A 14,811-nucleotide genomic window follows, 5' to 3' on the forward strand; every position below is an offset into this window, starting at 1 on the left:
TCGTATTTCTTTAAGTATTGTTTCCTATTTTATTGGATAGCAGTATAAATGAGGGCATGGAGCTTGAACAGGTGAAATCCCATTGCAATGAATACCACTACAGGAGGGCCAGTTCCCGAAAGGTGGAGATAAGATCTCACACATCTTTATGTTGGGCGAGCAGTACACCTAGTGTGTGCAGTTGTTTATTAAAGACTGTGTTCTTGAATGCCTACTCTGCTTTTGTTCTTGGGGAAATTCAAAGATGAGTGAGATACACTCTAAAGTTGGGGCCTGTGAGTATTCTCAAGGTCTCCAGGAGAAGCAGACAGAATAAATAATGATTGTGCATTGTTTAGTGTGAGAACAATAATTAATATTTTGGGGGTGTTTACTATGCTTTTTGAATACATGAAGTATCTCGTTTAATAATAAGTAATAATTCCTCTTGCAAAGTGCTGTGGAAATTCAGGAAGGAAGGCTATGTCAGTGAGAGAGAGGAAAACCCTCAGAGAAAGAGTAATTTTTGAGTTAGATCTTGAAGAGTTGAGTTAGATCTGGGGTAGGCTTTGTAAGAAAGGGCCTTCCTGGCAGATCAAGCAGAGTATGTCCAGGAACCAAGGCCTCTTGGAGGAGGGGAAGGTTCGTGGGGTGAAACGTGGCAGGAGATGCTGGTGGAGAGAGAAATTGTGATCCAGGTCATGAGGAGGCAGTTGGGCGTCCCACAGTGTCCCTAAGATACGGTTCATATACTGGCATGGTATTCAAGATGCTGTTAAGAGGTGCACCAGTGATCAGGCCTTGCCTTAGTGATTAAATTGTTTTAATGTGTACCTTTCCTTAAAGGAGGATTACTAGTTTTCAATTTATCATAGAAACATAGCACTCCCTTAAAAATAACTTTATTTGAAAATAATAGTGAGTTAATTTAATGAAAAAGTACTATAAAACACAGCACAAGTGATATCTGGCATGGCATATGGGAAGTGGTGTGGGAATGGTGGAAATTTGGGCAACACTGGAGTAATGGAGAAGAACATGAACCCTGGACCATTGGGTTGATCCTAGTTCCAGACCTTACTGGCTGTATGACCGTCATAAGCCACCAACTTCTCCAAGTTTGAATTTCCTCATCTATAAAACAGGGACTAGAATATTAAGTGAGATGTTGCCTGTAAAGCACTATATAGTATGTTTGTGAGTGGATGGATGCAAGACATGATGACTCTCATATCAAATTCATGTTCCCGAACTTACATCACTAGAAATTGGCTACATCAGTTTCTCTACATGAATAATGCTGTTCAACAGATTCTTCCCCTCTGAGCTTTACCCAGAGTAATCTTTCCTTGTGTCCTGCCATCAGTAGAGATTACACTGGATCTTTCCTCACTTTAACTCAGACAGTTACCCCAGACACAAGAATCTGCCCAGACTCTCAAAATATATGCCATGGCACAGAGAACTCGCACATTGCAGAAAGAGGTTGCACCAGAAGGGGCCTGTCCCTCTGTCGTTTATTTTCCAGGCTTACCAGACTTCTCTACACTTACACGTTACTGCTGAGAGTGGGCATCTCAAGTCCATTTTATCTGCCCGCCCTGTAGGCCTTGTGATTTCTTGCCAAAAAAATTCCCTAACGCTAAATTGAAGCTCTAAAAAATCATTAAGACTGTCCCTGTAGAGTTTCTTGTAATGGGATTTTAACCTCTAGTTTTGCTTTTGCCTGTCAAAATTCATTTGGGGGACATGCCGTTCTGTTTCTCTGTGTCGGGTGCTCATTGTTTCTCTGGGTCGGGTGTTGTGGAATTGCTGGGAAAGCTGACCTTAGCTATGAGTCTGGCCCCCCCAGCTGAGAAGGGGCACCTCTGCAGGAGCTCAGGGAGACTTCTACACTGCTAGGTCAGAGAGCAGTCCTGCCAGTGTTGGAACTTTGTTGAGAAGGAAACTTTCAGGTTCAGAGTTTCTTTCTCTGGTGCTCGTTTGTCACAGAGGCATAAGCACACGACTGGTGTGACCCTCCTTTCTAATGATGAGTGCAGAGTTATTCTTTTTAAATATAAAATCGCAATCTGATAAATATTGCTTTAGTGCTTTGAAGAAATGAGTTCACCGTAAGGATTATTTATTATTGCTGGTAAGATTGAACTCAGAGAGGACACCAATAATGAGACAATTTGAAGAGTAACAACTAAAGGTGGAATTCAAAACATTTGCACAAGAAAAACTTAGTCTGGGATCAATATGATGAAGTCTGTTAGCAATGCGTATTTCACTGTCAGATCCTAGTGAAGATTTTAACTAATGAATGCTCTGTAGCCATGTGGAATTTTGTTTCATGTTCTGGAGTGTTGGTGCGCGTTTCCTTCCCTTAACTCCACACTGTCTTGCGCCTTGTCCCCAGCTCCAGTATAAAGAGCAGTGCCACAGGGCAACCCCAGTAAGCGTAACACCAGAGATAGAGAGAGTGCGGAGAAACCAGGAGCAGCTGAGTACGGCAAGTGGTTTCTGTTTCTCTTCTATTTTACGAAACATTGTATGTTTTTATTCTTCAGAATGCTCTCTGAAAAGCTTGAAACCCTCCACATGTTTGGATATTCCTTCTCACATAGTGAAGGGCATGAATTGTGACCCTCCCATGTGAGCCCAGGACATTTGGGACTGTGTTGCTATAATTTAGCCATGTTTGTTTATTCAAGGAATCTTCATTAAGTACTCCAGTCTGCCGGGCATTATCCTGGTCACTGGTACACCAAGATGGAGAAGACTCAGTTCCTATCCTCATGGACCTCATAGTTTAGTTGGTAAATATCTACAACTACATCCAGGCAAGGACCTGGAGAGTGCTGAGTCTATTGTCAATCTGAGAGAAAAAATATCTATTGGAATAGAGCAAAAGAAGACCCGGCTTGATTGGGGTTTTAAGACATAACGTAGGGAACCTAACCTATAGAGTAGGGAACCTTATAAATAAATTGGGAAACAGTATTCAATCATTCAACAATCTAAAGCTAATAAAGCAGCGAGAGTTAATCATGAGGCACCTCTAACATGGACACTGTGCTCAATGCTTTATGTGAACCCATGAGGTCGGCACGATTCATTGCTCTGGTTTGTAGAGCTGGGGAATGGAGTCTTAGGGAGGTCAACATGCCAGGGCCCCCTGGTTTGTAAGGACAGAGCTGGGATTTGAACCAAGGCCTCCTGAATTCAGAAATCTCTTTCAGAGGTGCCCCCCAATGGTTATTTTTCCCATTTTTTTGACCCTTTTATAGAACTTTTACCAATATAAACAATAGTCTTTTTCTTCCAAAACAGGTAATTTTGAAAGAGAAAACTGGTAATTTTGGAACTTAAGAATGAATTCTCCCAGGTGGAGGAAATCAGGCCGACCCCTGCTTTGTCCTTATAATTTTCCTGGAGGGCGGCAGGAGTGAGGAATCTTTAGCTTCTTTTGAAAGTAGAAGCTCAGGGTCTGAAAGGTAGTCAGTGGGCCTCCCGGGCTGCCATAGTGACCCACTGTAGTTCTCTTATAATGACTTCCTTCTGATGTTTCTCCCTTACATTTCCATTACTTTTATTTTTTTATTTTTTTTTTTTAAAAATATAGGTTTTCTTATTTTATTCTTTTCCATGGTGAAGATTGAAATGATTTTTTTTTTTTTAAAGATTTTATTTTTTTCCTTTTTCTCCCCAAAGCCCCCTGGTACATAGTTGTATATTCTTCATTGTGGGTCCTTCTAGTTGTGGCATGTGGGACGCTGCCTCAGCGTGGTTTGATGAGCAGTGCCATGTTCGAACCTAGGATTCGAACCAACGAAACACTGGGCCGCCTGCAGCGGAGCATGCAAACCCAACCACTAGGCCACGGGGCCAGCCCCTCCATTACTTTTAATTGTAGAATTTGCAATTAGTTTCGTATTGAACAGAAAAGATCATTTGTAAGAAGCACAACCAACACGTTGTCTTGCTAGGTCAGATGAATCAGAATCCACGTGTCGATGTGAACCAGAAGATGGACGCATATCCAAGATGGAGAAAAATGTGGAGAGAGATAGAGTTAATCTTGAGGCTCGTCCTCTGTGGTATTTGGGTGGAGACCATTTTGCTTTCTATTAAAATTCTTTATCCTCCACAGGTAAAATACAAAGGAGAGATTAAACAGGCAACTGCAATTTCGGATCCACCGGAGCTGAAGAGAGTTAAAGAAAACCAGAAGAACATCAGCAATGTGTGATCTGCTTAGTAACTTTTTTCTTAGGATAGCAAACGCGCTGTCAATATCTCCAAGAGGGATTATGTTTACAAAGTTTTCATGACCTTGAGTTGATATTCTGCTCTGAATTGACTACCAATTTATTCGAAAGGTGTCGGGGTCTTAGGTATTATGGGCACAACGAGGCATTCCCTGCTGCAGAGTTTCCAGCGACAACCAGTAGGATTTTGCCTGCACGTTCTTGTGTATCCCTCTTGGCTTCATGCTATTTTGCTGCAGTTCCCCAGAGGGATGCAGCAATAGCTCCTGGCTTCTTGGCCCCACAAATAAGCTTCCCACTTCCTTTCCTACCTGTATGTGTTTTAGTTCTCTAGCCTTCTAGATATTATTACTTTATTTTTGGACGGAGTCTGGGGGGAAATTATAAAGTGTGCATAGCTGAATAGTTCACATGAGACAGGCCCATTTTAGGGGCACTTGGTAAGGGGCTGTCAGTTTTTATTCAGACACCGTCTCCTGGCTGCTCTAACTCCCTTCTGTTTATGTAACCTACAGATGTAGTTCACAGACAGACTCCTTTCTCGAAGTCATTAACATATAGATTGGGTTCTTGGGAAGAGGAAATTTGGACATCTATTTGGTTCAAAGAAATCTTTTCTTCTTCAAAACTTTAAAGTCATTTGACCAGATTATAAAGGAAAGGCAGGTTATTGTTTGGCACTCTTCCTAACAACTATAGTTTGGAGAAGTAGATGGTCCTCTTTTCTGCGATATATTTAGAGTCACACTCGGCGTGACTCCATTACTCTGGAAAAGGAACATGGTTATTGAGAAGCAGGAACGGAGTAGTGGGAAGCACACTGGCCTTTTTATGGATGACCATGGTCACCTATTTAGGCATCCTTTCAAAAGTTCTGCACGGTTAATTACTATGAAACTACAACAGCATAGTACCATTCTATATGGGTAGGAATACCTTCGAATAATATCCATGAAGACGTTTCTTGTCATATTCTTTTGCGATGAAATGCTTATTACAGCTTTACAACAATATGGGTAGGCCCATATATTTGGGTCCATTCACAGTGATTTGGACACATAATCCCTGTTATGGGGTGTTTTAGGATGGATTGATTTAAGAGGCAAGCATTTTGCATATGACTCGACCTCTGATAGCATCCTCTGTTTTCATAGAGTCTTTTCCTTAGCTCCTTAAAATAAATACTATGTGGCTCTTATTTAGTTGAATTGATTCATGGTACTGTATTTTTTGTTCTCTGAAATGATAGGTTTGTTATAAAGGTCAGCTGGGAAGAGCTACGGTTTTGAGTGTAACTCCTGAAATGGAAAGAGTAAAGAAGAATCAAGAAAATATTAGCTCGGCAAGTGGTTTTATTCATTTTGGGCTGTCACAGAGAATGTTTCCCTTATTGTTTACTTGCAGTCCTGTTTTAAACAAAATCTATTTTCAAGAAGCATTTGTGATATATGTAGTAAATACACATGTTATTTCAGATAACATCCAAAAGCTGCCGCTAGATTTACGTTATCCTGTAATCCTTCATTGATATTTCCAGATGTGACAGTCACATTTAAAGTTTAGTTTTAAACTATATTGTTTTCATTTAAACAATGATTCGTGTTATTTTAACCAGTGTCTTTGAAACTGGTAGTCTTTGATGCGTAAGTTAAATAATTGTCATTTTACGGATGGATTCCATTGAATGTGGATTGTTAAGTGCTCTCTGCAAAACAAAATAAGAAATGAGTCATTACTCCAAAGTAAGGACTTAGAGGAAAAACATCCTTCAATACATCTAATATAGAAATTGGTTTCTTGTTAAAATCCCATGGTGCACATCAGTTTGATTTGGATAGTATGCTTTCTCTTAGTGAATCTCAGGGCATCAGTTGTAAATTGCACATATGCCCTCAGGTCTGCAATAATTGCTATCCTAATCTGATAATCAGCCTCACAAATAGTGTGCTGATGGTCAGCTGTCAAGAAGAGCTCTATGCCTGGGGATCAGCATTTAGGTTTTACAGTGGACTCCTCTCTATTGGCATTTCTGTCTACAGATGCTGACTGTAGTCAATATAACTTACCTTTTTTTTTTTTTTTTGCTGAGGAAGATTCACCCTGAGCTACCACTTGTGCCAGTCTTGCTCTATTTTGTATGTAGGTTGCTGCCATGGCCTGCCTGCTGACAAGTGGTGTAGGTCTGTGCCCAGGAACTGAGCCCGGGCTGCCTAAGCAGAGCATGCTGAACTTAACCACTAGGCCATGGGGCCAGCCCCCATAAATTACCTTTAAACTGTGGCTGCTTAAAAGGAAACTAGCTGGGGCCAGCCTGGTGGTTAAGTTCATGTGTTCCGCCTTGGTGGTCTGGGGTTCATAGCTTCAGATCCCAGATGTGGACCTACGTACTGCTTATCAAGCCATGCTGTGGTGGCATCCTACATACAAAATAGAAGAAGATTGGCACAGATGTTAGCTTAGCGACAATATTCCTCACCAAAAAAAAAAAAAAAAAAGGGAAACTAGCCTTATTGTTTCTTATCTTCTTTGGAGGGGAAAAATAAAAGGAAATAGAAGGAAGCTTGGTGTGCATTCTTCAACAGTGTTATGGTGGAAAATGGGGAAATATAGAAATAGAAAAATAAATTTAAGTTCCATTGAGTTTTGCACTTTCCCTGTTTAATTTAAGTATGATAACCAGTTTTACTAACTACATTGTTAGTGGATGTTGGTCACTCACACATTTGTTTTCAGTTGATAGATTTAGGTCATTTTTGCTATAGCTTTTAAAAGAGATCTTCGAGAGTAAAATTTTAGATTGTTATTCTAGAATGAAATGTAATTACTGAACAAGTTACCCAGGAGATAATTCAGAATATGTTGTGTATGTTTCACTCATTTGGAAAGCTCGAAAAAGTTCCATAATGTTTTTTATTATAATTGTCTTGTTATAAGTACGTTCTATTTACTTTTGCAGGTAAAATATACCCAGGACCATAAACAGATGAAAGGTAGACCAAGTCTGATTTTAGATACACCTGCTCTGAGACATGTCAAAGAAGCACAAAATCATATTTCAATGGTAGGATACAACCAGATCCTTCTCATGACTAAAACATACTAAGGAATGGCACCGCCCAGTGTACCCACGGCATTAGTTCACCATTAATCTGGATAACTAACAAAGCATGGAGATGCGATGGGCCCATCCTTACGGGGGCACTTTCTAATCACACTGAAATGTAAAGGAAACATTTACTCAAATAAAGTAACTTTTCTCAGTGATTTTTTGGGCGTCTTTTTATTTCTAACGTGACTACTATAAATGCATTTTGTGAAAGACATTTGTCTGCACTTCTTTTCAGTGAATTTTAAGATGGAGCTTGGTGTGTTTGCATGTTGCAAAGAATGTAAAAAAATGTATTTTTTAAAACAATTTTATGAGATATAATTTATCTACCATAAAGTTCACCCATTTAAAGTTTACTATTCAATAGTTTCTGATATAGTTTACAGACTTGCGCAATAATCACCCTAATCCAATTTCAGAGCATGAAAAATGTATGTTTTAAAGTATACCTAAGTTTTTGTAATAATATACAAAAAATTGTATATATAATTGTTTGTAACTCTCAATCTAATTTTAAATAATACTGTTTTCTTGAATAATTGTGTGGAAATAGTTTATCATTTTATTGCGTATTAAAGGTTAAGAGATAGGAAATTAATTAATTTGTAGCTAAGTTGGTACATTTTAGGAAGTAACGAGGATTAAAAAATATCTATCTTTGGGCCCGCCCAGTGGTGCAGCAGTTAAGTTCACGCACTCCACTTCAGTGGCCTGGGGGTCGCAAATTTGAATCCCAGGCGTGGACCTACACACCACTTATCAAGCCACCCTGTGGCAGCATCCCACATATAAAATAGAGGAAGATGGGCACAGATGTTAGCTCAGGGCCAATTTTCCTCAGCAGAAAGAGGAGGATTGACGGCAGATGTTAGCTCAGGACTGGTCTTCCTCAGGAAAAAAAAAAAATATATATATATATATACACACATGTGTATATATCTATCTTTTAAAGCTTCTGACTGATACACAGGTTTATATATAATTTAAAAGAGCTATAATGATGAAAAACTGTGAAAATATCAGCACTTCCTTTCTGATGCTAGGAAGCTGAAGTTTTGGACGTTGTTTTTGGAATAATTGGAAAAGATACGTATTTGTAGAAAATAATCTAGATCCAGTTGGTGCAGTGACAGCTGTCATTGTATCAAGACTTTGTGAGCTATGTAACAATCAGAACATTTCAGTTTGAGTTAATATTGTTTTTTCCTTTGTTTTCAGGTAAAATATCATGAAGATTTTGAAAAGACAAAGGGAAGAGGCTTTACTCCTGTTGTGGATGACCCTGTGACCGAGCGAGTGAGGAAGAACACCCAGATCGTCAGCGATGCTGCCTATAAAGGTGTCCATCCTCACATCGTGGAGATGGACAGGAGACCTGGAATCATCGTTGGTAAGCTGCTGGTCCTTCTCGGCAGGTCTGCACAGTCAAAAAGATTCTCCTTGCCATAGCTTTAGAATTAGCCTCCTTATTCATCAGACTCCTCCTCAAATATCTGATGTGGTGCCCAGTTGAAAATGGACCACAGGCCGTGTTATTGTTTGCACCGTGTGGAATGGGCTTCATGGCATTCACATGGTATCATTGCAAATCCTTTCTATTATTGCACGTTCTCTGTCTTTAATACTTTTCTGGTCTTAAGAATGTTCCTACTTTTTCAAGAAGCAGCCCAAAGATCAGACATAGGTGATAACAATGGTTGGACAATTATTCTGTTTCCTTTGGTTTGTATACTTGATCAATATATTGTACTGCAGACATCGTCTGCATGGGTGACAGAAATAACAGAAACAATCCCATTTAGGTCCTTTAGTACAAATAGAGATATTCTGATGGTATTCTGTAAAATGAATGGCCTATATTTTTTTTGAATATTACTCTGAACTGGGATAATCAAGAGCTGTCTGAAAGTCCCATAAATCAGAGCAGGAGGAACTTTCTCTTCCTGCTGTTCCTTCTAGTCAGTCAGAGGAAATCTTAGGAACGTAGTGTTGAATGGGGGCTGAGACACTGAGGATCACACTGAAGTCCAAGGCAGGGCTAGAAAGGAAACTTACTGACTTTTCAGTGTATATCAACAACTCACACTTCCAAAAGACTGTCGTCTTCTCCAGAGCAGTTTGCCTCTGAATTTTTGTAGCTAGTCCAATTATATTATATAGCTCAAATAATATTTTTGGTACCGTGCCTCTCAGTAACTTCACTGTTAGGTGATCTTCATCTTCAAAGGTAAGAGCTTGTTTTTTGGAACTAGGGAAAGGCCATTTAGAGGTGAGTTGGGGAGGAAAGTGTATCTTTGACAGGGTAATGTCTTAGCATAAACAAGGGTAGTAAAATCAGGGCACTAAGTTATTTTGCTTACTAAAGCAACTCCGAAAGCGTTTTCCGAAGAGGGATTCCAGACATATTTGTAGGCAAGTGATAGCTTTGCTGATCTTCCCAAGTTGATAGCTTAAAAGGATCACATTAAGTTGGATGGATGAGTTGTGATGTTTTCATCGCAAGTCATGCAGAATTAGAAAGTTTCATTGCTTTGTATTAACATCTCATAAGGGCTAGTGCGGAGGGTCTGATTCATCCCGTGAGGGCGAAAATGCTGGAGTCTGCACAGCTTACCCCAGGTCCTACCCAAATTAGGGGCCAGGAATGACGGTGCAATCTTTGCTAGAAACTGTGAGAGAGTCCAGATTTTGAGCTCTCAGACATCAGTACTCATTACCTTTGATGTAGAAATTATTATTTTTAAAAAAATATAAGATATATAACTCTAAATTATTCACTTACTGGGCAATCCAGAAGTCAGCTTATGTCTTCTTATTGAGGGAAACTGTTGTTCGTTGAGGATTTGCCTTTGCAAGCACAAAACGAACTACATTCAGCAAACATTACACTTCTGTGCCAGGCATGAAAATACAGGTTTAAAGATTTTCTGAGTAATTCAGACTAAGCCAATTTGTCCTGCTTCTATTTTGGTTGGAGGCTCTGTTCCTTAGTAGTTGTGTAACCTTGGCCAAAGGAACTCAATCGCTCTCTGCCTCAGTTTCCTCATCTATAAAATAGGGACCCTATAGTACCTAATTTAATATATTATGAAACTTAAATGAGTTATAACTGAGAATAGTGCCTGGCATATGGTAAGCACTACATAATATTAATTAAATTAATTAAGACAGTAGATCCCCAGTTCCAGTTTGCTAATTAATTGCTTTTACTCATACTCCATTTCTGTCACATGTCTGCAACTAGGTTTTTATTTTCCTGTTGTTGGTACAGCACTATATGGATCATTTTAGGACCTGATAAGCATTAGTTGGAGAGAGTAATGAACCAGAAGTTATTAGATTTGGATTCTGCCTCCAGCTAAAATGGCAGACCCAATTGGCTGGCGCGGTCTGATTACTGACTCACCTGTGGTCCATTGAGAGCCGGAAGCTGCTCCTGGTTCCTCTTTCCGTCCCTCCTCACTCCTTGCTTGGTGCCTTGCCTTACTGCCCTTTTCTAAAAGATGTATCTTACATGGGTTAGCTTGCGCTCACGGGCTCAGAATGAAAACCGGGCTTGCCACTTGCCTACGTTTCAAACATTTGTTTCTGTTATAGGGAGAGAAGTTTTTGTTTGTTTTGTTTTCTCAGACAAAAACCTCTCAGTCGTTTCTTCTGAATTACCCACGTGTCTTTAATGAGAGGTTGTAATCAAACATTTTCCCGGTTTTCGTGTGTGGAGAGCGCGAGGGATCGGGGCTCAGCGGTGCGGGAGTTGTCTGGTGTGCACATGTGCTGGGTGAGCAGTCACAGGCTCCATGTGGCAGGTCCGTGAAGAATAAACCAGGCAACCTCATTGTGATCATAAAATTTTCTTAACAAATCCTTGTGAACGTGGCTGTCCCCTCATTCTCCTCGGGGGTCTGCAGCTCGGTAGGTTTGCTTATTGCATGTTTGTTTTTACATATATTGCTTTACAGACTTCCGCTGGACTCTTTGGTGCTGACTTTTTTTTTTGTATTCATTCTTGATCTGTTGGTGTCTTCCTTTTGGTAAAAGACCTCAAAGTTTGGCGCACAGATCCGGGCTCCATCTTCGACATTGATCCCCTGGAGGACAATATTCAGTCTAGAAGTCTACATATGCTCTCTGGTATTGCTTACATTTTGAGTTTTTCTCCATTTACATGGTTTTCTCCTGAAAGCGAAGCTACTCTGACCTGTAGAGGTTCATTTGCCAACTGTGTAATGTCAATTTTAAAGTTGAAGATTCAAAAAACCAAAAAAGTGCTATGTTGCTTTAAAATACCATCAATCATGTATGAAAAAAAAAGTTGCAAAAGGGCTTTATAACATGACCTAGATTCATTTGTTCTAAATTCATTTAAAAAAGGCGTCTAGAGCTTGCTTATGTGCTTTTTATTAGTGAATATGAGTTTATAAGTTTTCTGGGCTTAAAAATGCAATTATTTGGCTTACACCAAAGTGCTAAGACATAAAGATTTGTTTCATGAAAAACATTGTTCCAACATTTTAAATGTAGATTTGAAGAATTGAATATAAAACAGTGGAGAGCTTTTGTGTATAGCATCTAAATGTCTTAAAAAAAATAGACTTCCAAGTATCCTTAAAATTTCTCTGAGTTTTTATGTAAGGCAAAATTTATATTTTACATAGGAAGTTTATTTGACTTTTATCTTAGACTGAATGTTTACAACTAAAAGCAAAAAACAGAATGGTTTGGGTATAGTGATGGCATAGATTGACATTTCACCCTTTCAGACTGTGTTTAGCAAACTGAAGCTTTGACAGTTATGCAATTATTTCAAACAGTATAAATAGATGTATCATTTAGGTCTGACTCTGCCCCCTGCTTTCTACCTTAGATTTAATTGTTGACATTAATAAAATTGAATGCCCAAGGCAAAGTCAGGATTCTAATACTTTTATAGTCAATTTGACCCACATAATCAGCTAAAACGTGTCAATTAACTTTCTAAAAATAAAGAAAAGGCAAGACAGACTGTATGCTTGGCGATACTTGAAAAAAATTATGTATAACTAGATGTTATGTTGGATAGAAATTTATTAGTTTGCCAATGTTTTCTTAGTTCTTGTCGATTTCCCATCCTTCATCTGTCCTTTCAAATCTACATTAAAAAAACGAAAATAAATGATTTTTAAGTCATTTATATAGTGGATGCAGTGGATGCGGAAATCTGGGAATAAGTGAACTTATAATAGCTGAGCTTTTGGAATATTATTGAATAGGAGTTATTTCTCTTCCTTGTTAAACTTTTAAATAATTTTTTGTTTCTTCTGTTCTTGAAGTCACTTAATCACAGATATATGTTTTCCCTCCAATATAGAAAAGGCGAGTCTCTATAGGAGACACCGGTCTCGATCTCATTCCAGCAGTACGTTTGGTACGGGTCTGGGAGATGACAAGTCCGAGCTATCCGAGATTTATCCTAGCTTTTCCTGCTGCAGTGAGGTAACACGACCATCTGACGAAGGAGGTATCTGCAATGAGCCACTCTCCAAGAAAAGTCACTTTTTAAGAATGTATCACAGGCGTGTCTTTAACCTGTTCTTCACCTTTGCACAAACGTTTAGCCCGGTGTATTTGAAAATTTTAAATTATGTTTAGAAAGTTGTCTTTTTTTTAAACTACTAATTTGCATCTTTGCATGTTTGTTTTCCCATCTTCACTCTTTTCACCACAAATGGATCTTTAACAACAAAAGGATCTTGGGATCTGCTACGTGATCTGTCTTCACACGAGTTGTATGTGATGGATATACACAGCCCGAGTGGAAACTCGAGTTCTGTGGAGTTCATATCTGATTTCCATTAAGGAAAATTGATCTCACAGTTATATTTGAGTGGCTAAGAGGTTGCCCTGAACCTGTGTGTGTTTAAATATTGATATACATTTGTAGACAGAGTTAGATGTTGCCAAAAACAAATTGGGTGTGATCCTTGCAGTATGAGATTTTTTTTTTAAATGAAAGTATTGTTGATTGTTAATAATCTTCTTCGTATTTTATAGAACCATCATTTTCCTCTACATTCTCTTTTTTTTCTTCATCCAAGCTGGTGGGCTAGGTTTAGAACTTTTAAGTTGAAATTGTTTTGGATGTTAAACTAATCCTGGCGATAAAGCTGTTATGAATGGTTAAGACTAAGGTGCAGCTCCCCGCTCCCCACTGCAGTTACATTTCAGTACAGTGGGGAAGCCAGAGGACTGAAGCGCATAAGAACAAAAGCAATACTGAATTTCCTTTTCAACCACAAAGGTCACATTGCTGAAATCCCTAAGGCAGGAAATTTTGAAGTTGAACAAACCTAACACCTTGGGAGAAAAAGTAATGTCACTGAGGACCTGATGAAACTATGAAAGCTCTTGTAATTGTATAATTGTTGTTTGCACTCATGAAAATAAAACACTTATGAGAATAAAATCAATTCTATTCTATACATCTTAAATTATACATTCAGACCGGCCTAAGCTTGATAGAAAGTTTCTTTTTAATTACAGCTTTATTGAGGTGTAATTGACATATAAAATTGTAAGATATTTAAAGCGTAGCTCATGATGATTTCATATACATATACATTGTGAAAGGAGTCCTCCTGTTTAGTTAATGAACACATCCATTGTTACTGCACAAAATTGGGGTTCTCTTGCTCAATGCTCATAAACAGCCAATTGTTACAGTATCAGCTTTTGAGAAAAGGAAAAATCTTCATTGCGAGATTGATCTGCAAGGAGACAGGAAGCAGCAGTCTCAAATCTGTCTCCCTGATCCAGGATTTGGGGCGAAATTTATGGGATGAAGGGCAGGGCGGTCTGAATTGTGGAGAAAGATGTTTGGAGGTGAGAAGTGAGGTAATTGATGGTCTGTGCAAGCATAGTCAAGCTTCATGGCTCTTCATAGGACGCGTGTTCACAAAATGGTGGTGTTAGTATGATCTGAGAGTGGAATTTTCAGCCTTGATGTCAAAAGGGTCTCTTATTGGGCATTTGCACAGGCTCGGTTGATGGGTTGGTGGTCTCCACCAGCCTGAACTGGACAAGGGGTTGTTTCTCAGTTCCAGAAAAACCATTCTTAATTACTCTGTTGATAAGATGGGGTCAGTTGAACTGGTCCTAGAGGGCCTGTGGTTACCCTATCACCTCACACATTTATCTCTTTTTTTTTCTTTTTTGGTGAGAACATTTAAGTTCTACTCCTTTAGAAAATTTTAATTATACAATATATTGTTGTCAACTATAGTTACTGTGTTATACATTAGATCCTCAGACCTTATTCATCTTATAACTGAAAGTTTGTACCCTTCTACCAGCCTTTCCCTATCTTGCCCACCCTCAGCCCCTGGCAACCACTTTTCTACTCTGTTTCTATGAGTTCGATTTTTTTTCAGATCCCACCTTAGTAGAAAGTTTTTAAAGATCTCCTTTCTCTGTAATCTAATGAAACGTGTG

The 14,811-nt window shown here is 39.0% G+C and overlaps 1 protein-coding gene across 16 annotated transcripts in view; it reads left to right on the top strand.

The window, feature by feature from the left end:
- Positions 1-14,811, top strand: part of NEBL (nebulette) — a 334,151-nt gene that overhangs the window by 294,188 nt on the left and 25,152 nt on the right. For 12 of the 16 annotated variants that reach the window (XM_070501303.1, XM_070501310.1, XM_070501305.1 and 9 more), the window contains 7 exons: positions 2,384-2,476; positions 4,118-4,210; positions 5,485-5,577; positions 7,192-7,296; positions 8,563-8,734; positions 11,383-11,475; positions 12,692-12,841. In XM_070501303.1, the coding sequence (XP_070357404.1) occupies positions 2,384-2,476; positions 4,118-4,210; positions 5,485-5,577; positions 7,192-7,296; positions 8,563-8,734; positions 11,383-11,475; positions 12,692-12,841 (799 nt within the window). The remainder of the gene's footprint in view (positions 1-2,383; positions 2,477-4,117; positions 4,211-5,484; positions 5,578-7,191; positions 7,297-8,562; positions 8,735-11,382; positions 11,476-12,691; positions 12,842-14,811) is intronic. The other 4 variants (XM_014860153.3, XM_014860154.3, XM_044761952.2 and 1 more) reach the window with 4 other exon arrangements.

Source organism: Equus asinus, chromosome 29 (genome assembly GCF_041296235.1).
Source record: "Equus asinus isolate D_3611 breed Donkey chromosome 29, EquAss-T2T_v2, whole genome shotgun sequence".
NCBI classification, from domain to species: Eukaryota; Metazoa; Chordata; class Mammalia; order Perissodactyla; family Equidae; genus Equus; species Equus asinus.